Consider the following 24,141-nt stretch of genomic DNA (forward strand, 5'->3'; position numbering starts at 1 on the left):
GAGTATTTATTATTTATTAATATTTACTGGACACAATTTCTAACATTTGTGTCAGAAAAGAGGAATTTATAATTATTAAAATATATTCTCTATTTGAAGACCCAATGAGAAGTAGAGTGATTTATTATTTATTAATATTTAGTGGACACAATTTCTATCATTAGTGTCATAAAAAGGAATCTACAATTATTAACTCATTTGTCTATCTGAAGACCAACTAACTTTTGCACAGAGACCAACCCTAAGGGCACAATTGTTGGTTATGTGTCACTGCAGGTAGGACTTTAAAACCAAAAACCATATCACCAAGTATAAAAAACAAACCTGCAAGAAGATAACAATCCAAAAAGCAATTCAAAAAGATACAAATCTAACAAACATTCATTGCACCTGGAAATGATCATTTGTAAATCTAAAACATGCCACTTAGTACTATGGTGTAGTGGTATTCTTCTTTACTTGTAAGTGAGAGATCTGAGGTTCAGCTTTCGGGAAAAACAAATTTGAACAACATTATTGCTAACTTATTTTTAGGCTAAAATATTGCACGGTAATAAACAGCTTCATACCATTATTTACCACAATTTTATAAATTTTAATTATTGGTGTGCTAGTGGAGGTAAAGACAAACGAGAGAGAACATATAATGCCTTTGACAAATAATTTTTATAGACACAAAATATTTTTTGTGCCCATTTTCAGTAAAAAAGTTGTCATGTGATCCCACTCGACACGATTTCCGTGCCCATTACTGTTTTGTGTCTGCTTTTTTTAACATTGGGCACAATAGATGGTGCCCTCTATGGAATGGGAATTGTTTAAGCTTTTTGGTGGTCAAACTGACACAAAATTCTCAATTGTGCCCTTTATTTTGTACCCAAAGCTCATTTTTCTTGTAGTGAGCGAGACCATACATAACATTAACTCTTAGAAGAAAAAATAAATTCAATTACTTTAGTCTAAAGAAGGAGGCGAAATTGCACTATAGAAATGAACAGTGTTTTGGACGACATTTCAGTTTATTTACAAGATTGCCACTCAGATGCTTTAACCAGTTTTCTCTTAATTTACAAAATTGCCACTCAGGCTTAAGGACCAATTTTCAGCCGTTCGCTGCATTTCAGCTTTTGACTTGGCAAGAGAGAAGAGGGGGACCATCACGGCTGACAAATTGGAGAGAGGCGATCGCTCCCATTTTTTACTCAGAGACAGCTGAGTGTGCCTATGGCGAGCAGAGAGAGGGGGACAGAGCTACTACAGATGAGGGAGACACAGGGCCTGACAGATTGGAGAGAGATGGGAGCTAAGGGTTTGGACTGAGTGAGAAAGATATTTAGGTAGGTGCTCTGACAGGATCTATGGGATTTTCCCCCATTTTAGAGAGAGATGGATAGTGAGAGAGATACAAAGCGGAAAGCATAGGTGTGTGTATTCTTTGGGTCTTCCGAAAACGCTAGAAACCTAAAACATTCTCAGCTGCTCTGCAATGGGTTGGCGACTTCGATCATGCGTCCTACAGTCCGCATTGATCTCTTCTATCTCTGCTTCGTGATCCCTTCGATCCCTTCAAAAGGTAATTAAATCCCACTTCTTTCTCTGATTCGTGCCTTATTCTCACTGTTTTTCTCGAATTGTTTTTTTCTTCTTCGATATTGTTGTGTTTCGATCCCAAAATTCTTCTTATTTTAAGGGATCTTATTTCTAGTATCTGATTTGTGGAGGGTAATTTTGCATATAATCTCCCTTATGTATATCCCTTACTCTTAATTATAGGTAGATTTCAGACCCTAAAACTAATGTGGTTATTGAGTTTTCTCCTTTCGTTGCTTTTGAACTATATATTTTGGTGCAGGTTGAGTGTACTATACCAAAAGACGATGGCAATTTGGCTTCATTTATTGGATTCAGGGCTCAACATGACAATGCTAGAGGCCCCATGAAGGGAGGAATCAAATATCACCCAGAGGTATATGCATACTTTGTTAAGTTCCACTTTTACGACAAATGTGAATGGTTGTCATATATCAAGACTCGCTGCCATGAAATTGTCTTTAATTGTTATGGATCATTTTATGGAAAATGTAGGTTGATCCAGATAAGGTGAATGCTTTGGCACAACTGATGACATAGAAGACGGTGGTAGCCAACAACCCATATGGGGGTGCCAAAGGGGGTATAGGATGTAATCCAGGGGAGTTGAGTCTTTCCAAACTAGAGCAACTCACCAGAGTTTTCACACAAAAGATACACTATCTTATTGGAATACACACCGATGTTCCAGCACCAAATATGGGGATAGGTCCACAAGTTGAGCAATATTTCTTTGCAAAGTAATATAGTTGCCTATTTCTCTGTTTCGATTATTTTATCTGATAAGAACTCATATGTTTAAAGCTACTTCATTTGATTGATGTTCACTTTTTGCACCGTGCATACCTACAGTACCATAGAGATTAAAATTTAAATATCTTAACCAAAGACATCCAAGGTAGGATGGGTGCATAACTCAAGATTGAAAATCATAAATAAGGGAGAGTGGGGAAAGGAGAGGGTCTATATCAAGTTGAAAAAGGTCAACAAAATAGAATGCAGTAGTTACCAGGGTTGTGATACGAGTAAACTTAAAGCCAAATTTATTACCATAGAAGTTTAGTAAATAAACATGCTCATAAAAGGATCAGTCCATTACCAAATATATATCTTAAGCATCAAAATTTAGGAAGACTGATGCTTACTTTTTAGCTCTTGAAGTATTGACTTAAGGTGGTTCCACCTTTAGGGCTTGGGTTAGCAATGAAATAGATGAATAATAGCTTGAGTAATTACAAGAGGTAATGTTAGTGGTTAAGACGGGCTAACATGCAAAAACTTCCGGTCTTTACAAATGTGAGATTTTTCAATAGGTGTGTTTTGTAAAACGGTTTTAATCTTTCTTAGAAATATAGCTTTCTCAATTATACAATACTTTGAATGGGTGAATTTTTATCTTTCCTGATTACTGACTTAACTTGGGTTTTATTAAGAGTTTAATTTGGAGTTTAATTGAAGGTTTAATTCAGGTTTGTAGTTGGCGTTTAATTGAGGGTTGTACTTTACTTATCTTAAATTGCAGAATGTGGTTTTTGCATTGTTATATGGAATTTCCACCACGAACAAATAGCATTTAACACATTTAATCAACTGAATGCTTAAATTCTTCCTTAGGCACAAAATTGGATCAATGAATGGAATCCCATTTTGATGTTCTATTCACTCAGTTCTTTATGACAAGCTCAAACAAATTTAATTTGCCTTTGTATCCAAATGTATTGAAGTCATTCTGAGTTGTATGCCATTACTGTTCAATTCTGCCCTTGGCCGAGGCCTCTTGCAGTTTACTCAACATTTCACATAGGCCTTAAGATTTCATATTCTTTGTTGAACCAAATTAGTTTGTGCTGGACTCATCGTATTGGTAAATTTTTTTTTTTTGGTCTGTCTTTGGTCATTTAGCTAAAATTTCTTTAGATTTGCTCTTTAAATTTGAAAGTCTCTAAGTTGCTAACGGATCTACATTGTTTGCAGATTTTATAAATTTGGATCATTCGAGGAAGCAGTTGGTTCCATGTTGTTTTGAGGTATATAATTATACGTCATCATTTTTGTTCAAAGCCTATTTAGGTATCTACCTTTTTTAATTTATTTTTGTGAAGCTTTGATGCTTAGATTTTAAATATATAATTCAATTTTTGTCATTTGAGCTTATATTAGAACTGAGTTTCTTTCTATTTAGTGTGCGTATCTGTATCTGTTCATTAATGTGAAGGCTGAGATAACTAAGCATCCATTTGGTCATTTGAGCTTAGAATGGAACTGGCCTTCTTTCTAGTTTGTGGACGTATCTGTATCTCTCTATTTATATAAACCTTGAGATAACTGAGCATGTATTTGTACCAAACCCTGTTCGAATTGAATGGTTGGTGTATTTGTTCCAAATGCCATGTCAATTATATGATTGGCTTATTTGTTCTAAACCCCATTAGAATTGTATTTGCTTGGATGGGCTGTTAGTAGAGGGATAGTTAGATTAGGAATTTGTTTTCGCATATTGTGATTGGGATCTAATTACAGGTTTTGTGTAGCATGTCTCCATGTTTCAGTCTCTGTCCTCTCTGTGTAGTGAGTTTGGCCTGTTTTTAGATTCTTAAATAGTGCTGCTTAATATTGTTTGTAAGATTATTTTTACGACTGGGGGAGTAGGGATACTGTAGCAAATGAACTTAAAGTTGTGAACAAAACTGAATTGAAAAGTATTGCTATCTGGCCACTGAGCATTATATTTGGGGTATAGGGTGCATTTTCTATGGTATGGGGTGTTCGAGAGAAACGGTTTCTAAATTAGGTCTGTTTGGATTTCAAGGATTATGTTTGGGATTTTGTTTGTAAGATTTGCAGAGAGATGGGGGTGTTTCAGTTTTTATGTTTAATGTTCTGAGACTTGCCCTTTATTTCGTGAACTTTCACAGATTGAGTCCGTTATACAATCACAATTTAAGTTATTTTTATTGTAACTGTTTGTTTGCACTTCAAATTCTTAATCTCAGTCTCACTGCTTTTTCTAGTTTAGATCACGCTCACATCGTAGAATCATAATCTGCTCTTGCTGCTGCCTTTAATCAAGGGGTTCTGAGCCATTAGATTTCAATCAAGCCTTTGGTATGTCCTGAACTTCAATACATTGTTTCCCCATGCTTTCCATTTCAGACAGTGAGATTTTATAATTTTTAACATGACTGTTTGGTTATTTCGGCTTATATTATACGTTTGTTCTAAGCTTTGTTTCTCATTCTTCATTATCTTTGTAACCTCTAATTCTCCAGAGGTTAGATAGTTCTTTCTTTCACGATCCTTTCGTAGTTCCGCCAGCTTTGAATAATTTGATCGGCGAGACAAAACATTTCCAGCTCTCTTTTGGAAATCAAAACACTGACTTTCGGAAGACTGACTTCATCGTTCATGGACTATTCCAAAACCAACTGCTCTCAAGCCCAGCAATTGCCTTAGTCACACCACAAACACCTGTTATATATATTTTCCCACTTTGACTACAGGGGCAAGATTTGTGTTAACTACATGTTACTTCTGTCTATTAGGAAACCAAAACGTTATGTTCCATCTTGTTCATCGTACAATGTCTTTCAAAACCAGCTCAATTGAATGTATATAAAAACAAAGCTACATATCTTACCAACCCATTTGCTCATCTATCCCTCACTTCATTCATGATTGTATTGAATTTTTAGGTAAAATGTATCTTATTTATGGAGTTCAATGTGATGCATTCAAGTCCTGTAACAACGTGCGGGCACATTTTCTAGTTCAACTCTATAACAACACACAAAAGCCAGTAGCCAAAATTATCACCTTTAACAGAGACGTCTTCCGCATGCCGAGGGTGGTGAAAATTTGGAGACTGAGAATTAGCAGCTCCATGCAGTGATACACCAAAGCCATTGAGCAGGGATTGCACAGAAGAAGCCCCATCGCCTCCATGTAAAATAACGTATTTACATTTATGGCACTCCATTAGTTCGCCATTGTAAATTTAAATTTATACCATCAGTTACTCCATACATAGAGAGATGGAGAGAGATACTCACCACTTAATTGGGGGATTTGAAGGAGGAACCGTCGCCGACGTCGTTGTTGGAGAGGTCAAAGTCGCCGTTGTTTCCCAAAGACAATCGCATGGGACCAAAGTCGGAGTCGGTGGCGCCTGATCTGGACATCATGAGCTGGTGCTGGAGCATCATGGCGGCAGCAGATGCGGCTGATGTGGAGAGGGGGTAAGTTTGGTTTGCATAAAGCTGTAAAAACCTGAACCCAAGACTATAAAATTAAACCTCAAAATGACAACTATAAAAAATAAAAAAATCTCAAAACATAACTTAATCATCACAATTCCAAAATCACAACCAAAACATATAAAAATGCCAAAAGATTGTATCAAGACTGAAGCAAAGAACAAAACAAACTTGAACCCTTAGGCCATCTCCAACCGATGGCTGGCAAGATGGCTCGTTTTAGCCCTCTAGCCCTCCAAGATTCTTCAAGATATTAATATTTTAAGGAAAAGTACATGGTCATATTTGCTTCCGTCTCCAACCGAGGGCCAAAGGGCCCGAGGGCTCGTTTTAACCCTATCAGGTCATCTCCAACCGAAGGGTCTAGAAGGCCAAAGGGCCGAAAATAGCCCGAAAACCGTCTCCAACCGAAGGCTAGGTCAGAGGGCTGTGGAATCTGAGAAGGCCCCACAGAATCGGAGAGGGCTGGAAGGCTGTCTGCAGCAGCCAGCCTGGGGCTGGCCAGAAAATATAGCTTTCTTGTCGGTTATAACCAACAGGATTGCTTAAAAAAAAAAAAAATTGAATACAACGGCTAGTCAACTAGCTGTTGTATTCAAATTTTTTTTTTTTTGTTTTTTGGGCCAATTTTTTTTTTTTTAAATTCTTAAAAATTCTATTTTTTTTCTTATAAATACCTAAACCATTCATTAAATTTAAATTCTAATTTTTTTGGTTTTTTGGGCCAGTTATCGTTGTAGTTTTTAAATTTAAGTTGTTGAATTTGAATTTAAGTTATTGTAGTTTTTAAATTTAAATAATAAATTATGTTTGGCTCTATGGCCCTTTGGCCCTCGATTGGAGACGGTTTTTTGTGGCAATGCTAAAACGAGCCATCTGGCCCTCGGTTGGAGACGGAGGCAAATATGGCCATGTACTGTTCATTAAAATATTAATATCTTGGAGAATCTTGGAGGGCCAGAGGGCTAAAACAAGCCCTCTGGCCAGCCCTCGATTAGAGATGGCCTCACAAAAAACCATCTCCAACCAAGGGCCATAGGACCAAACATAATTTATTATTTAAAAACTACAACTTAAATGTTGTTTAAGTTTCATGTTGTTAAATGTTTTTTTTTTAACAAATATGAAAAACTAGAAATGTTTTTAATAATTTGTTAAATGTTGTTAAAAACTACAAATTTTGTAAAATAAAAGTTATAGGAAAAAAATAGAATTAAAAAAAAATGGAAAATAGAAGTTATAGAAAAAATTTCGTAAATAAAAAATAATAATAAAATTGTAAAAAAAAAATTCAAATCAATCATGTCGGTTAAAACATCGACAGGAATACATTCATATTATTTAGTATAAATGTATTACTGTCGGTCAACATGAAACCAATTTACAACAAAACAAACTTGTACCTATAATTCCAAACAACATAACCTGCTCCGTTAACAATTTGCAAGAAAGAAAGAAAGCATAAAACAGATAGAAAATGGAAAATGACAGACAGAGAAGTGAAAGCCGAAGAAAAAACAACAAATGGAAAAGAAAACGTGCAGCGATCATCAACGCGTGGAGGGCATTCCGTCGGCAGAAAGTGTAGAAAAGGATGGAAGTGAAAGGCAAAGAAAAAACCAAAACAAATGAAAAGCAAAACTTGCAGCGATGATCAACTGCCCATCAATTTCCTTGGTATGCTAAAAGAGAAAATATTAGAAAACAAAAACCATACACACCAAACCATCTTTTCATATTTTTCTAACCAAGCACACCAAATTTGTCAACAACCCATGACTTTAATCTTAATTTTCTGCCACTTCGCATTTATTATCCTTTTTTCGAGGAATGGACTTTCGTTACTTCCACCACGCAACTGCAATGGCAATGGCATCCCTGTTTTCCTGTCTTTTTCTCAAATGGAAGGGAACGATCAACGAAGAGCGATGCGTGGAAAAGAGGGGCAAAATTGTCTCTCCAACGCACGAAGCAAACGAGAGAAACGGAAGAAAGCAGAGAAGCCAGGGGCATTTCCGCCCTTTTACTATTTCTGAACAATGCCTAGCTCAACTAGCTTTTAGTATATATAATGTTCAGCAGTTTGTGATTTCAAATCATATAAATCTATTCTCTCATTTGGCTTTTCTTTTTCTTTTTTCTTTTTTTGAAGAAATTCAGAGAGGGAGGGGAACAGTATGGCTGAGGAGATGGGAATACAGATTCCAAGAGTGCAACTTGGAAACTGTGGATTTCAGGTATGAATGAATTAATCAATCCATTTTTAGATTCTGAAAGTGATTCAATTTATGTCTTTTGTTTCTCAGATTAAGTTTTGAAAGTGAATAAATGGTTGGTTGTGTAGTATATAACTCATCAAATTTGCCTAAAGTTTGCTAATCTCCATTTTTTGGTAAAAGAAAGAGATGTAAGGGCTTGTTTTGGTGTCAATGATTGGATTGGATTAGAGTCGTTGGATTCAATGTATGTTGAATAAAGAATGGAAGATGAATTAGTCACAAAGAAAACTTAACCTCCAAATCCTATTGGAAGGGAAAAGTTTCCCTCGTGACCAATCTCTTATATTCGGCTGAGACCAAATTTGGAACTTGACATTTATTTTCTATCAACATCCGTTAAATCTACTGAGTGATCCAATCTGATCCAATCCTTGACTCTAAATGAGACTTAATTGTTTTGCCTCTTTCAATGATTTCTAAGCTCCATTTTCATTAGGCCTTGGTTGATAGGGAGGACTAATTTCAATGGGACCATTCGTTACATTTAAGGCATTTTAAAGGAAGAAATAGATGAGAAGATTTTGTCCATGTTGAAGGTTAATCATGAAGAAAATATATCCCTCCTAGTCCCTACAAAATGGTAGAATTAAAAGGGACAACTTTTTTTTTCATGAATAATCGTCATACCCAAGCCAATCCTCTCTATCAAACGAGGCCTTTGAGTTTTGAGGTTAACCTTTGTTGCAGAGGTTGACTTAGATGCTTACCTTTTGGAAGTAGCTCAACTTTTTTTTTTTTTATAATATATTTCTACCATTTTTTTTTCTGATTTGTTGCAAAATTTTTATTTTCTTTGTTAATCAGGTTTCAAAATTGGGCTTTGGATGCATGGGCCTGAGTGGGGTTTATAACTCTCCTGCTGCCGATGAGGATGGTATCGCAATCATAAAACATGCCTTCAGCAAGGGAATCACTTTCTTTGACACAGCTGATGTGTACGGACCTCATACGAACGAAGTTCTTCTTGGGAAGGTATGTGTTTGCACTACTGAATGTATATGTCTCCATGTTTTTATATGTGTTTTGTATGACGGAGCAGAAAAGTGCAGATACCGTTACCTTTCGCGGTTGTTATGTTCGGTGATTCTAACTGCAACGTTGCGTAATTTAGGCCTTGAAGCAGTTGCCAAGGGAGAAAGTTCAAGTGGCTACAAAGTTTGGAATTGTTGGACAGGTGGATCCTCCTGTTCTTTCAGCGAAGGGAACTCCCGAGTATGTCCGCTCATCCTGTGAGGGGAGCTTGAAACGTCTTGATGTGGACTACATTGATCTGTATTACTATCACCGGGTGGATACTTCGGTGCCTATAGAGGAAACTGTACGTCATTCTCCTCCTCAATCAACTAAATCACCAAACTTGTGAATAAACTGATTGGATACGTTTGTTTTTCGTGGAGTTTAGGTGGGTGAGCTGAAGAAACTTGTGGAAGAAGGAAAAGTAAAGTATATCGGGTTATCTGAGGCCAGCCCGGACACAATAAGGAGGGCACACGCAGTTCATCCGATCACAGCTATACAAATCGAGTGGTCCCTCTGGACTCGTGATATTGAGGAAGATATTGTTCCACTTTGCAGGTATGTTCAAAATCCAATCTGAGACTCTGAGTTATGCAAAACTGGTACCATGAATTGTTTCCATCATTCCGTTTCTGTAAGTAAAAAAGGGAATGCTTTTGAAGATGGCCTTGTATGTATAGTTCATCGTAGTTTTTGTGAATCATTTTGTTCAACGCTATCGTGTATAGGGAGCTTGGCATCGGAATAGTTCCATATAGTCCACTTGGTCGTGGTTTTTTCGGTGGCAAAGCAGTTGTTGAAAGTGTTTCTGCAAATAGTTATGTGGTAATTTCTTCTCCTCGGCCCATTGTAAAAGTAAATGTTGGTTCCGTAGAATAACGAACAATGGCAGCGTAGGGTTTGATTCTAATCATGTTGTTTTTCTTCGTTTTGTAAGGCCTCACACCCCCGGTTCATGGGAGAGAACTTAGACAAGAACAAGAACATGTACAACCGAATAGAAATCCTCGGTAAAAAGCACGAATGCTCTCCTGCTCAACTAGCACTAGCATGGGTTCTCCACCAAGGAAATGATGTCGCACCTATCCCGGGTGAGTCCTCATGGCATTTTTGTTCTGTTCAACTTCAACTGACGTGAAACCTGCAACGTTGCATCTGCAGCTCGTTGTTTCTGTGCCAATGAGCTTGTGCTTGTTCTTATAATGGTTGTCTTAGATGGAATAGAAAAGTGGCTTTCGGTTCATCTTACTTGAGCTCCAAGTATATGACATTGTGATTTAGAACTCGTCATTGACACACTGTTTATTTGTTTTTGAATTTCGACTGCAGGGACAACAAAGATTAAGAACCTGGATTCAAACATTGACTCCTTGAAGGTGAGCCTGAAGGAAGAGGACCTGAACGAAATTTGTGATGCTGTACCGATCGACCAAGTAGCTGGTGGTAGAGATAATGCACTGCTGATGGGGCTGCAATGGAAGCTCGCCAACACTCCTCCGAAAGACTCCAAGATCTGAGCTTTAGGACATGGAAACGTTTCCATCTGACTGTCGGAATTGAACGACGTTGTATTTTGTGAACGGAAGCTGCTGTTTACACACCTAGAAAGTCATCGTTCACTCCTCTCTTGTGTGAAAAAATAAAATAAAAAGAGGAGCTCAAGATGAAGTTTTTATAATGTTAATAACAAATGAAAGTTGAAACTCGTGTTCTATACTTTATCTGTTCCCATTTCTTAACGTCTTTTCCTTCAAGTTCCTTTAGACTTTGGAAAGATTTTCTAAAGTAGTTGTAATTCATGCTTTGTGGGCTTGAGTTTAGCAAATTAAGCATTGAAGCACCGTATTGTCCCAAATTCTATATGCGGGAATAAGACTGGTCTTGAGAGGAGTCGGACCCTCAAGGTCGGTCACCTCATATTCGTAAGTGTGCGTTGCAAATACAAGTTGTGAAAATTGAATAATTTAAAACATAAAAGGAGTTTGGATAGGAAAAAAAACATTCTAGGTGTGTAACAGAGTAAAAAAGACATGGTACAATTTACCATTTTCTTCAATTTGCATGTGATTGTCTCATATTTGATCATTTGATTGTTATGGCCAATGTTGGACAAAAATAATAATAATAATTACCAACGGGTCATTTTGCAATTGAGGACAATATTCAGTTTAGTTTCATTTTCAGTCCCTCTTACGTGTTCTTAATATCTAGGCGGGAGCTAAAATTGACAAGTTAGCACCAGTGGTCTAGTGGTAGAATAGTACCCTGCCACGGTACAGACCCGGGTTCGATTCCCGGCTGGTGCATTTCCTTTTTGCATAAAAGATCATTTCCTTTTCAGTTTTAGTGCATCCAACTCGGATTTGATTTTTAATGGATAATATCAAAATTTTGGTAGAGAATTTATTCCTTTATAAAATTAATTGACGAACGAAACAAGATTATTCCTCTATAAAATTAAATGACGAACCGAACAAGAGAAAATGGATGTACGAAACAAGAGAAAAGATGGATGAACGAAATAAAATAGTGCATTTTTCATTCTAAAGAATACGTTTTATCTCGATTTTTTTGAATACACTTGAATTTTTAGACCCATTTCTAATTCAATTCAAGTTTTAAACGGTTTGAAAAAGCCATGGATTCTCCGTCAAACTCGATAGATTCCTCATTAAAACCCTTTAAAATATTAATCGGGTACAGACAGTCCGCCTACCCTTCAGGCTCCAGCTGATCCAACAACTCTGAGAGTGGGAGGGACCTTTAAAATCTAGGGAGAGAGGGAGTCAGAGAGAGAGAGGCCAAAAATTTGGAAGGATGGCAGAAGAGAAGCAAGTCCAAGTTCCAAGAGTTAAACTGGGAAGCCAAGGACTTGAGGTAACATCTAACATTCAAGCTTTCAAATTTCAATACCCCAACTTTCAATCTTTCTTCTTTCTTTGGAGAACTGCAGATTGTTGTTTGTGTTCATATCAGATTTCCTGATAACCCCACTTGCATAAATCCGGAAAAAAGTCAACTTCTTTGCTGTAAACAGACCAAATCTGGTGGTAAAAATGCAAAATTTAGTGAAGTTGATGATGACCCTGTTGGTGTTGGGTCAAATCCCATAGTTTTTGCTGGTTTTGTGAAATGTTTATTAAGATGGTCAATGGGTGAGTGGTAAATTAATCTTAGAGAATAAAAAGATGGTATGGATGACGAGGGGACGGGGATATTGCGTCCAAGAGTTAAACTTGGATACTGGGGATTTGAGGTACAATGATTCCTCTTAGGGATAGGGATGTATTCAATTAAGAATTTGAGGGATTTTAATTAATTTATAAATTCATAGATTTTTATAGAGTTTAATTGATTTGTAAAGATTTCATATAAAATTTTGATTCAATTCTCTCGAAATCTCATGAGGAGATGTGAGATTTGTGAATGTTTAAAATATATTACAAAATCTCTCTAATTCCCTCTAATTCCTCAACTTTCTCAAATTCTTTAAAATCAATTTCTAATTGAATACACCTAGAATATTATAAAATTCTTTAAAATCCTAATAGAATACACCCGAATTTTCTAAGGATTTTAATAAACTATCTTAAAATTCTAATTGAATACACCTTAAATTTCAGAGAATCACTTAAAATCGTGATTGAATATCCCTAGATTCATTAAAAGAATTAAAATCCATCAAAATCACAATTGAATACACCCCTCTTAGTTTCCTAGACATGCTCGTTTGGTGCCTTGGATTGGATTGAATTAGATAACTTGTTGTCTTCGAGATAACTCATTGTATTCGAGGTATGTTGAAGGAAGAAATGAAGAATTTTTTTTCCAAAAACTTTAAAGGTAGAAGATGGATTAGTTGTTAAAAAAACTTTTCCGTTCCAATCCTTAGAAAATGGTGGTAGGATTAGAAGGGATAAAATTCCTTCGTGTCTAATCCCTTATAGTCCTCTTGGAATGAAAAATCATTCACCTCCACCTTCAGCATACCTTCAATTATAGGAGTAATCCAATCCAATCCTAATCACCAAACGAGGCCAGAGTTCATTCAAACTCTGTCTTTCTCTCTTCAGACAGATTTTTGTTGAGTGAATATGTTTGATTCTGCAATAGAACTGATCAGATTTGCTCTAACTTAGTAATCCATATTATTCTTTCAAGGCTTTTTGGGCTCTCTTCTCAAAGGACAGACAAAAAGAACATTAACTGAGCTTTAAATTCTTTCGGTTTCGAGGTTAACCTTTGTTCCAGAGGTTGATTTAGATGCTTACTAACTGTAGTTGTAAATATGCTCAACTTTTCCTGATTCTTTCAAATTTTGCAGGTCTCAAAATTGGGGTTCGGATGCATGGGCCTTTCCGGGGGTTACAACTCTCCTGTCGCTGATGAGGATGGTATTGCTATAATAAAACATGCCTTCAGCAAAGGAATCACTTTCTTTGACACAGCTGATGTGTACGGACCTCATACAAACGAAGTTCTTGTTGGGAAGGTATGTGTTTCCGCTTGTGAATTTATCGAGCTACTTCTTTAGACTAACTAGAAGTAAAATATTTGCATTGTTTGATGCATGATAGATAAAATTTGTGAGGTCGTAGACGACTAGCAGAATGTATCTGTCCTTGCTTTTTATATGCGTGTTTTTTCATTGTTATTCTGTAACTTTAATTGAAAATTTTATGCCACTTAGGCCTTGAAGCAGTTGCCAAGGGAAAAAGTTCAGTTGGCATCAAAGTTTGGTCTTGTTGGACAAAAGAATCCTCCTATTATTTCAGCGAAGGGAACTCCTGAGTATGTCCGCTCATCCTGCGAGTCTAGCTTGAAACGTCTTGACGTGGACTACATTGATCTGTATTATTACCACCGGGTGGACACTTCGGTGCCTATAGAGGAAACTGTATGTCAGTCTCTTCCTTTAGAAACAGTGTAAAATATTGAACATGTTAAGTTCTACACTTTATATATCCACATCTAGAAATAGTGGGTACCTGGCTGGAAAATTTGATTAGGTACGCTTGTTTTTCATGGTGTTTAGATGGGTGAGCTGAAGAAACTGGTGGAAGAAGGAAAAATAAAGTATATTGGGTTATCTGAAGCCAGCCCGGACACAGTAAGGAGGGCGCATGCAGTTCATCCGATCACGGCTCTGCAAATGGAGTGGTCCCTCTGGACTCGTGATATTGAGGAAGAGATTGTTCCTCTTTGCAGGTATGTTCCAATCTGAGCTATGCACAAGTCTTACTATGAATTGCTTCCATAATTCTGTTTCTGTAAGGGGAAAAAAGGGAGTGCTTTTAAAGATGGTCTTGTACGTATAAATCCATTGGAGTTGTAAAAGTTGATTGGGGGTTACGAAAATAACTCTAGTTGTGTGAATTATTTTGTCCAATGTTATCACATATAGGGAGCTTGGCATCGGAATAGTTCCATATAGTCCGCTTGGTCGTGGTTTTTTCGGTGGCAAAGCAGTTGTTGAAAGTTTGCCTGCAAATAGTTTTGCGGTAATTTCTTCTGCTCCATCTATTGTAGAAGTAAATGTTGATTCTAATCATGTTGTTCTTAAATATGTGCCTATTGAAACCTTGTTTACCTCCGGTTTGAAGGCCTCACAGCCGCGGTTCACAGGAGAGAACTTAGACAAGAACAAGAACATTTACCATCGAATAGAAAGCATTGCTAAGAAGCACCAGTGCTCTACTCCTCAACTAGCACTAGCGTGTGTTCTCCACCAAGGAATTGATGTCGTACCTATCCCAGGTGAGTCCTTGTAACATTTTTATTCTCTTCAAATTTAATTGATGTGAAATCTGGTATATCGCATCTGCAGCTCATTGTTTCCATGCCAATGGGCTGTGCCTTGTGCGTGTTCTTATAATGGTTTATAGAAACAGAAAAGCAGCTTTCTTTTCATTAATTCCTTTTACTTGAGCTCGAAGTACACTACATTGTGATTTAGAACTCATAACTAAAAAGCCGTTTGCTCCAAGTTTGTTCAAATATTTTGCAGGTACTAATGTTCCTGAGGAGATTCTACACGCCCTTGAATTGGGCGAAGAAAAATACGCACTCAATCAACTCATTGTTCATTTGTTTTTTAATTTCCACTGCAGGGACAACAAAGATTAAGAACCTGGATACAAACATTGGTTCCTTGGGGGTGAAGCTGACGGAAGAAGACGTGAAAGAGGTTTCTGATGCTGTACCAATCGACCAAGTAGCCGGGGAGAGAACTCTCGGAATCTTCATGGCGTTGCAGTGGAAGTTCGCCAACACTCCTCCTCCAAAAGATTCCAAGATCTGAGCTTCTAAGACATGAACGTTTTTCCATCTGAGTGTTGGATTTTAATGATGTTAAGCAAATTAAACTTGTTTCTTGTACTCTATGGGATGGTTACTGGTACTATTCTATCTAAAAATAATACCCATTTCTGCTAATTCCTTTAGTTCCTTTTATTTTATTTTTATTTTCTTCAACCTATTTGTAATTAATCCGCACAAAAGAACAGCTGCGACTAAACAAAAATAATAATATGGCTGAAGGGCTCCAATTCCAAGAATTAAACTTGGAACTCAAGGCCTTGAGATATATTTTTTGAGTATCTACGTATATTCAATGACAACACATATTTAATCGTGAAATTTGATTTAACGATTTAAATGAGCGATCGAAAATTCTTGGATCAGCATAGTACATGTAGTAGGTACCAAAGAGAAAATGCATTCCTAGAGCTTCACTTATTTTCATTGACTTTTGGTTTTTAGATGAACTTTTGTTATTGCCTAGCATATTGTTCAAAATACTGTTACAGTAGTTCCGGGCGAGGGAGGGAGGATTTATATTCTTTAAGGCCATTTTCAATCAATCCGGTTAAAGGGTCATAGGTTAAAGTATAGCCCGTTTTGATATGAAAGCTATTTCTAACTGAGAGTTAGACCAAATGGCTGCCTGACAAAGAGGTGTTCTATGTCCACATCTTCCTAACATGGATGATGTTTTTCGATGGATCTGCACGAGCAGACAGAGCAGGGGCAAGAGTAGTATCCATGTCACCACAAAGATAAATACTACATATTCCTTCCGATTAAGCGAGTTGTGCATCAATAACGTCACTGAGTACCAAGCGCTGATCATTGGAGTCCAAATGGCGATCAACATGGAAATCACAATGCTATAAGTGTATGGCGACTCTAAGCTCATAATTAATCAACTCTTAACTGATCATGAAGTGAGGAAAGGTGATCTCGTCTCATACTTCCGGCTAGCAACTAAATTGCTACAAAAATTTGAGTACGTGACGGTATAACATGTGCCAAGAAAAGAAAATCAAATGGCGAACGCTCTCGCTAACTTAGCCTCAAGTATGGCGTTAGGAGAAGGCGAAGCTGTAGACGTGCTAGTTTACCAAAGATGGGTGATCCCGCTTATCATTGAAATGCTACTAGATGATACAAACATCATCTGAGTACTTCCAGTCGACACTGAAGACTGGAGATAACCATTGATCGACTTCTTGGAGCATGCGAAGCTTCCGGACTATCTTAGACATCGCTCTGAAATATGTCGACAAGCACCTCGCTTCCTCTACTACAAAGGAACACTCTACCAATGCTTCTTTGAAGGAGTACTTCTAAGATGACTAGGTGAAGAAGAAGCTAATCAAGCCATGGAAGAAACACACTCAAATGTATGCGAAACGCATCAGTCTGCACCAAAGCTGCATTTTTAGCTCAAAAGGATGGGCTACTACTGGTCAAGCATGGTGAAGGATTGCCTGGAACACGCCAAAAGTTGCCAACCCTGTCAATTCCACGCCAACTTCATACATCAACCACCTGAGCCATTACACCCTACGATTGTTTCATGGCCATTTGATGCATAGGGATTGGACGTCATAGGACCAATGTGGGCCCCACCCGGCCAAAAATCAGACACCAAGCCAGCGGGTTGGCCATAATCAGCCAGCTAGCTTGATTACCCCTGTCTAAACACATGATATCTGACATCATGCTGAAGTCAGATTACTGTTGCATTTGAATTTTATTTTTAGACGAAAATTTTAAACTAAAAAAATTCTAATTTTTTTTCTTATAAATACCTAAGCTATTTCTACACTATTTCTCACATCATTTTCACCGTTATATATTATCTTACCTCATTTTATTTCAATTATTCACCGATTTTTCACATCCTTTTCATTATATAAAGATATAAAAATCCAGAGGTTTATTCATTTAGTGACAAGTAGCACTCAAAAGATGTCTAAAAACTTTATTTTAATATGATAATGTAATTCAATTAAAATAATAAATTATTGAGAGGGTTAAAAAATAGCCTCATTCGATTAGAGATTGGTTTTTTGTCAAATGGTTATGTTTTGGCCTAAGGCCTTTTGACATCCTCTGTTGAAGATGATATAAAATATGGTTTGATATTATTCATGAAAAAATAATTTTTTATAGAACCATATGGCTAAACATGATCCTTGATCCTCTTTCAGTTGGGGATAAGCATAAATGAAGAAAATAATATGATGAGGATAGAAACGTAATCAATGATGGAGGAAAGACTACACAAGCGAGTTGCAGTATGACATAGTCAATGATGTCAAGTGGTGTCGATAGTGACATAATACATGGCTGCGAGTTGTCAAAAGCACTACATATTCCCGATGACTACTGACATACTTAGTGATGTCAGTATATATACACACACAAATACATAAAGAGAAAATCAATGTTTATCGCAAACAATTTTAACTTTATGTATAAAAGGGCTGTTTCTACTATCAGAATCAGTGATTTTTTGGTCACAAATGAATAATATTTCTTTTGCGTTAAATAGTTCCCGTGACAAAATGACATACTTAGTGATGTCAGTAAATAAATATATAAAGATATATATGTTTATATATATATATATATAATATACTAGTGATGTGTGGCACTCAATCCTACTGTTATATATATATATATATATATATATTATACTAGGGATATGGAGCATTATCCTTATTTTGCAAGAAATTGTTTCAATGTTTTGAACTTGTGACTTTTTTGTCACAGAGAAACTTATTCGTTGTGCGAAATACTCCTCCATTACATAGTGACATACTTAGTGATGTCAGTATACAAATATATAAGGATATATAAGATTTAAGAAAATTAATGAAAATGGTTTGAAAACTTTGAGTTTTAATGATAATGGCAAAATAAAGGGTAAAATGAATAGTACCAGAATTGACTTTTTAGTGTAAAAATATAATTTTTCGTTAAAATGAACAATACCGTGAATTTTTCGTTAAAATTCCTTATATATTTTCGTTGCGGTAAATGGTCCCTATGACACAATGACATACTTAGTGATGTCAGTATATAAATATATAAATATATAAAGATATATGTGTGTGTGTGTGTGTATATATAAATAATATACCAGTGATGTCTGGCACTCAATCCTTACTCGCATTTGGGATTTCATCTTCTAAGAGAGGAAGCAATCAAAAGAAACTATCATTCAGAGGAAAGGAGGAATAATATGGCAGAGGGGCAAGAAATACAGATTCCAAGAGTTAAACTTGGAACCCAAGGATTTGAGGTAATCTCTTTCAATGCTGATTTGGATTCATCGCGTTTTAATACCCTTTTATTGTTGGTTTATGGCCTCCCCAATAAATCTTTTGAATTTTGATTGAATATTTGTAAAACATTCCATTGATGCGTATCTCCAAAAATTATTAATTAATTCACGTTGATCATCTTCAGGTGTCAAAATTAGGGTTTGGATGCATGGGACTTAGCTGGATAAACTCTCCGGATGCCGAAAAGGAAGGAATCTCAGTAATAAAACATGCCTTCAGCAAAGGAGTCACCTTCTTCGACACATCTGATGTATATGGAACTGATCATTACAATGAAATTCTTGTAGGCAAGGTATATTATCGATCGATTTAAGTTAATTAATTACACGAACTCCGCTAATCGGACTCTCGATATTGCTAAACAAATATTGATGAACGTAAAATTTTATGAATCTTTAGGCCTTGAAGGAAATGCCGAGAGAAAAAGTTCAGTTAGCCACAAAATTCGGCGTTGTAAGTATAAGCATGGGACACAGACAGCCTCGTACGGAAGTAAGGGGCGATCCGGAGTATGTGAGGTCGTGCTGCGAGGCGAGCTTGAAGCGCCTTGGTGTCGACTACATTGATCTGTACTACCAACACCGGGTGGATCAATCCGTGCCTATCGAGGACACGGTATGTAAATTATGTAATCCGTGTTTACTTGCGTTCTTCTCTTCCTCGGTCCTAAAACCGCGTAAATTTGCACTAAATGCGCAATCCGAAGCCAGTCCGGACTAAAATCTGATTAATTAGATACTGGTTTTCTTGTTTTGTTGGAGTTCAGATGGGGGAGCTGAAGAAACTTGTGGAAGAAGGAAAGATAAAGTATATCGGATTATCAGAAGCGAGCCCGGACACGATTAGGAGGGCTCATGAAGTTCATCCCATCACAGCCATACAAATGGAGTGGTCACTTTGGACTCGTGATATCGAGGAAGAGATTGTTCCACTTTGCAGGTAATCATGTTGTCAAAAACTGAAAACGAAAATGGTTGCCATACGGACGTTTAAGTTTTTGTGCAAATGTTGGCAAATTGTAACACATTTATACGTATGCAGGGAACGTGGCATTGGAATCGTTCCGTATAGTCCTCTTGGCCGTGGTTTTTTTGCTGGAAAAGCGGTTTTGGAGAAATTGGATTCTAATGTTCATGCGGTAGATACTAATTTCTTCATTACATATGCGCATTTTTTTATCCTCTGCTCACTTAAGTTTTGAAAAACAGAGCTAATTAAGCTAATCTTCAACTTAACAAAGAAATTTGATTTATTTTCGGTGTGTAAATTAGGCTGGACATCCTCGGTTGACGGGAGAGAACTTGGAGAAAAACAAACAGATATATTATCGGATCGAAAGCCTTGCTAAAAAACACGAATGCAGTGCTGGTCAACTAGCCCTCTCATGGGTTCTCCACAGGGGAAATGACGTTGTTCCGATCCCCGGTGAGTCAACTCACTGATTGCATTTGCATTCTAAGATGATCATCTGTGCTAAATTTGCAAGATCTTGTTTGCATTGCATGATGCCAATGAGTTTGTCATGCCTTAAAATTTGATGAACATGAGTTACATTGTTCGTTTATACTTTATTTGCTTTGAAATTTCCTCAGGGACGACGAAAATTAAGAACTTGGATGCAAACATTGGCGCTATGACGCTGAAACTCAAAGAAGAGGACCTGAAAGAAATTTCCGATGCCGTGCCTCTCGATGAAGTAGCCGGCGAGAAAACTTACGAAAATGTAAGTCCCTTGCAATGGAAATTCGCCAACACTCCCCGAAGGAATCCGAATTAAAGGCATAAATCATCATACAGATCAGGAAGGATACAAATTTAAGCCAAGCCATTAGATGATATGCCTAAGAGTGCGGCAGTTGTGTTTGTAGAGTTGTAGGTTGTTTTTGTTACTACGATATTTGGGAGGGAGAGTCGAACTCGAGACAACGAATGTAAGGTTGAATGCTGAACTCGAGACAACAAATGTAAGGTTGAATGCTCTTAAATGATTATTGTAAAATTGAGAAATCCTCAATTCTTAAAGTCTATAAAGTCTTGAAATTATAATAAATATTTCAAAGCTATAGAAAATTTTATATAGTTTGTATCCCACTTAGCAGCATTGTAGGGTTAAGGCTCGAAATAGCTTCTGCCTCACAAAGTTGGGCAAGCTCCTCCTCCGACAATGTCACCATAACCGTCCTTGCGAGCCCGCCTTCTGGCGCCGGCATCACCATCATCAAACCTTCCCCTTCCACATTCTCCACATGATACGACATGTAAACCGGTTTCTTCTGCATCTCAAACATAACTTCATCCATTAATGGCTGACAGTCATTCATTACGTGCTCCATGCTAACACATGTCAATTCAAGTCCTCCTCCTTCTGACTCGAAACATGGGGGACCAAATGTCCTACTCCATGGATTCCTTATTAAAACCCTTTAAAAACACCTAACCTTCAGGCTCCAGCTGATCCAACAACACTGAGTGGGACGACTTTTAAAATCGAGGGAGAGAGAGTTAGCGAGAGAGGCCAAAATTTTGGAAGCATGGCAGAAGAGAACCAAGTCCAAGTTCAAAGAGTTAAACTGGGCAGCCAAGGACTTGAGGTAAAGTCTCACATTCATGCTTTCAATACCCAAATTTCAATCTTTCTTCTTTCTTTGAAGAAATGCAGATTTTTCTTTTGGTTTTAAGGCTAAACTTTTTTCCAGGCGTTGATTTAGATGCTTGCTTTCTGTGGTTGTAAATATACTCAATTGTTTAGATACATTTCGGCCAAATTTTCATCATTTTTCAAATTTTACAGGTCTCAAAGTTGGGGTTCGGATGCATGGGCCTTACCGGGACTTACAACTCTCCTGTTGCCGATGAGGATGGTATCGCTATAATTAAAAACATGCCTTCAACAAAGCAATCACTTTCTTTGACACAGCTGATGCGTACGGACCTCATACAAATGAAGTTCTTGTTGGGAAGGTATGTATTTCCGGTTGTGAATTTATCAAGCTACTTCTTTAGATTAACTCAGAAGTGAAGTATCTGCATTGCTTGATGCAGGATAGACAGAATTTGTGAAGTAGTAGACGATTAGCAGAATGTATATGTCCTTGCCTTTTATATATTTGTGTTTTGATTGTTATATTCTGAAATTCTAATTGAAAAATTTATGCCATTTAGGCCTTGAAGCAGTTGCCAAGGGAAAAAGTTCCATTGGCCACAAAGTTTGGTATTGTTGGAATAGTGCCGCCTGCTGGTGTGGTAGTGAAGGGAACTCCTGAGTATTTCAGCTCATGCTGTGAGGCTAGCTTGAAACGTCTTGACGTGGACTACATTGATCTGTATTATTACCACCGGGTGGACACTTCGGTGCCTATAGAGGAAACTGTATGTCGTTCTGTTCCTTTAGAACCACAATGTATAATATTAGACATCCCCATGTAGAAATAGTGGGTACCTGGCTGGAAAATTTATTAGCTAGGTTTGTTTTTTCGTGGAGTTTAGATGGGTGAGCTGAAGAAACTGATGGAAGAAGGAAAAATAAAGTACATTGGGTTATCTGAAGCCAGCCCGGACACAGTAAGGAGGGCCCATGCAGTTCATCCGATCACGGCTCTGCAAATGGAGTGGTCCCTCTGGACTCGTGATATTGAGGAAGAGATTGTTCCACTTTGCAGGTATGTTCCAATCTGAGCTATGCACAAGTGTTAATATGAATTGCTTTCATAATTCCGTTTCTGTAAGGGGGAGGGAGTGCTTTTGAAGATGGTCTCATTCGTATAAATCCATTGTAGTTGTGAAAGTTGATTGGGGTTACGATAATAACTCTTGTTTGTGTGAATTATTTTGTTGAATATTATTGCATACAGGGAGCTTGGCATCGGAATAGTTCCATATAGTCCACTTGGTCGTGGTTTTTTCGGTGGCAAAGCAGTTGTTGAAAGTTTGCCTGCAAATAGTTTTGCGGTAATTTCTTCTGCTCCATCTATTGTAGAAGTAAATGTTGATTCTAAATCATGTTGTTCTTAAATGTGTGCCAATTGAAACCTTGTTTTCCCCTGGTTTGAAGGCCTCACAGCCGCGGTTCACAGGAGAGAACTTAGACAAGAACAAGAACATTTACTATCGAATAGAAAGCATTGCTAAGAAGCACCAGTGCTCTACTGCTCAGATAGCACTAACATGGGTTCTCCACCAAGGAATTGATGTCGTACCTATCCCGCGTTAGCTCCAAGTTTGTTCAAATATCTTGCGGTTACTAATCTTCCTGAGGAGAGTCCGCACACCATGGAATTAGGCGAAGAAAATAACACACACTCAATCAACACATTGTTCATTTGTTTTTCAATTTCCGCTGCAGGGACAACAAAGATTAAGAACCTGGATGCAAACATTGGTTCCTTGGGGGTGAAGCTGACGGAAGAAGACGTGAAAGAAGTTTCTGATGCTGTACCAATCGACCAAGTAGCTGGCGAGAGAGCTTTCGTGCTCCTCATGGCGTTGCAGAAGTTTGCCAACACTCCTCCGAAAGATTCCAAGATCTTAGCTTTTAATAAGGCATGAACATTATTCCATCTCAGTGTTGGATTTTAATGATATTGTATCTTCTGAAGCTTAGGCATATGAAACTTGTTTCTTGTGCTCTATGGGATGGTTACTGGTACTAATTCTATTAATAAAAGGGGTTTTGAACATTAGTCCTTGAAAAAAATTGATATTAAAAAAAAAAAAAAAATTTGGTGTTAGAATACATATTCATTTTAATCCTTTGAAATGTATTTTTATTAAAATTTATATTCTATTTTGTTATTTAATGTGTATTTTTATTTCATGTTTCCACATTAAAATTTTGATTTTATTAATATGCACAATTTAGTTCTTCCAATTATAAAAAAACCTAAATGAGAAAACATTAAAAGAAATTAGTGACACTTAAATATGTAAATACACAAATGTACAGAAATCAATATACCAAAAAATATTAAGTTGACATCTTTGTACCGATATGTCTATATCTAAATGTTTGTACCAAAATATCAATAGCGAAATGTATGTACCTAAATTTCATGAAGAATTAATGTGCCTAAATGTCTATACCGATGGATATTGATATGGATTTTACCACCTGCAAAAATAGGGATAAAAACACTTAAAAATACTTGCAAGAGAACAAGGTAGTTGTAGTATAAACGACTCAAAAAAGGTTCCGCAGGGATTGAATGAATAATTTATGTAAATATCAAATCTTAATTAATTATTTGAAAACAAAGATTGGAAGAGGTTTGTGACATCCCACATCACCCAGGGGAGCGATCCTTATATGTATATTCTCATCTCTACCTAGCACGAGGCCTTTTGGGAGCTCACTGGCTTTGGGTTCCG

The 24,141-nt window shown here is 37.1% G+C and overlaps 3 protein-coding genes, 1 non-coding gene and 1 pseudogene across 7 annotated transcripts; all 5 read left to right on the forward strand.

Annotated features, from left to right (window-relative positions):
* The first annotated feature begins 7,794 nt into the window (after positions 1–7,794).
* Positions 7,795–10,855, forward strand: LOC103954405 (probable aldo-keto reductase 1). Its single transcript, XM_009366232.3, has 7 exons — positions 7,795–8,080; positions 8,927–9,094; positions 9,234–9,440; positions 9,525–9,697; positions 9,868–9,964; positions 10,077–10,230; positions 10,469–10,855. The coding sequence occupies exons 1-7, from the start codon at positions 8,021–8,023 to the stop codon at positions 10,654–10,656; spliced, it is 1,047 nt and encodes a 348-aa protein (XP_009364507.1). The 5' UTR covers positions 7,795–8,020; the 3' UTR covers positions 10,657–10,855.
* Positions 10,856–11,374: 519 nt separating this feature from the next.
* TRNAG-GCC lies at positions 11,375–11,445 on the forward strand. The gene has a single exon. It is a non-coding gene; the product is annotated as a tRNA-Gly (tRNA).
* A 168-nt stretch (positions 11,446–11,613) lies between these two features.
* Positions 11,614–15,574, forward strand: LOC103954404 (probable aldo-keto reductase 1). 3 transcript variants are annotated; one of them, XM_009366230.3, is made up of 7 exons: positions 11,614–12,016; positions 13,464–13,631; positions 13,830–14,036; positions 14,175–14,347; positions 14,544–14,640; positions 14,743–14,896; positions 15,250–15,574. In XM_009366230.3, the coding sequence occupies exons 1-7, from the start codon at positions 11,957–11,959 to the stop codon at positions 15,438–15,440; spliced, it is 1,050 nt and encodes a 349-aa protein (XP_009364505.2). In that variant the 5' UTR covers positions 11,614–11,956; the 3' UTR covers positions 15,441–15,574. The 3 variants fall into 3 exon arrangements, with proteins under 3 accessions (XP_009364505.2, XP_048424555.1, XP_018504722.2); XM_048568598.1 differs by lacking the exon at positions 11,614–12,016 and adding an exon at positions 12,911–12,934; XM_018649206.2 differs by lacking the exon at positions 11,614–12,016 and adding an exon at positions 13,137–13,373.
* Positions 15,575–18,555: 2,981 nt separating this feature from the next.
* Positions 18,556–20,852, forward strand: LOC103954402 (perakine reductase). 2 transcript variants are annotated; one of them, XR_007252345.1, is made up of 8 exons: positions 18,556–18,734; positions 18,902–19,069; positions 19,177–19,392; positions 19,544–19,716; positions 19,819–19,915; positions 20,049–20,202; positions 20,370–20,713; positions 20,747–20,852. XR_007252345.1 is itself a non-coding variant. In XM_009366227.3 (7 exons), the coding sequence occupies exons 1-7, from the start codon at positions 18,675–18,677 to the stop codon at positions 20,552–20,554; spliced, it is 1,053 nt and encodes a 350-aa protein (XP_009364502.2). In that variant the 5' UTR covers positions 18,556–18,674; the 3' UTR covers positions 20,555–20,852. The 2 variants fall into 2 exon arrangements, 1 of the variants encoding a protein (XP_009364502.2); XM_009366227.3 differs by having other exon boundaries at positions 20,370–20,852.
* A 441-nt stretch (positions 20,853–21,293) lies between these two features.
* LOC103954401 lies at positions 21,294–23,472 on the forward strand (annotated as a pseudogene).
* The last annotated feature ends 669 nt before the right edge of the window (positions 23,473–24,141 follow it).

This window comes from the organism of the source record quoted next, unplaced genomic scaffold (assembly GCF_019419815.1).
Source record: "Pyrus x bretschneideri cultivar Hongxiangsu unplaced genomic scaffold, Pyrus_bretschneideri_v1 Contig48, whole genome shotgun sequence".
Taxonomy (NCBI): domain Eukaryota; kingdom Viridiplantae; phylum Streptophyta; class Magnoliopsida; order Rosales; family Rosaceae; genus Pyrus; species Pyrus x bretschneideri.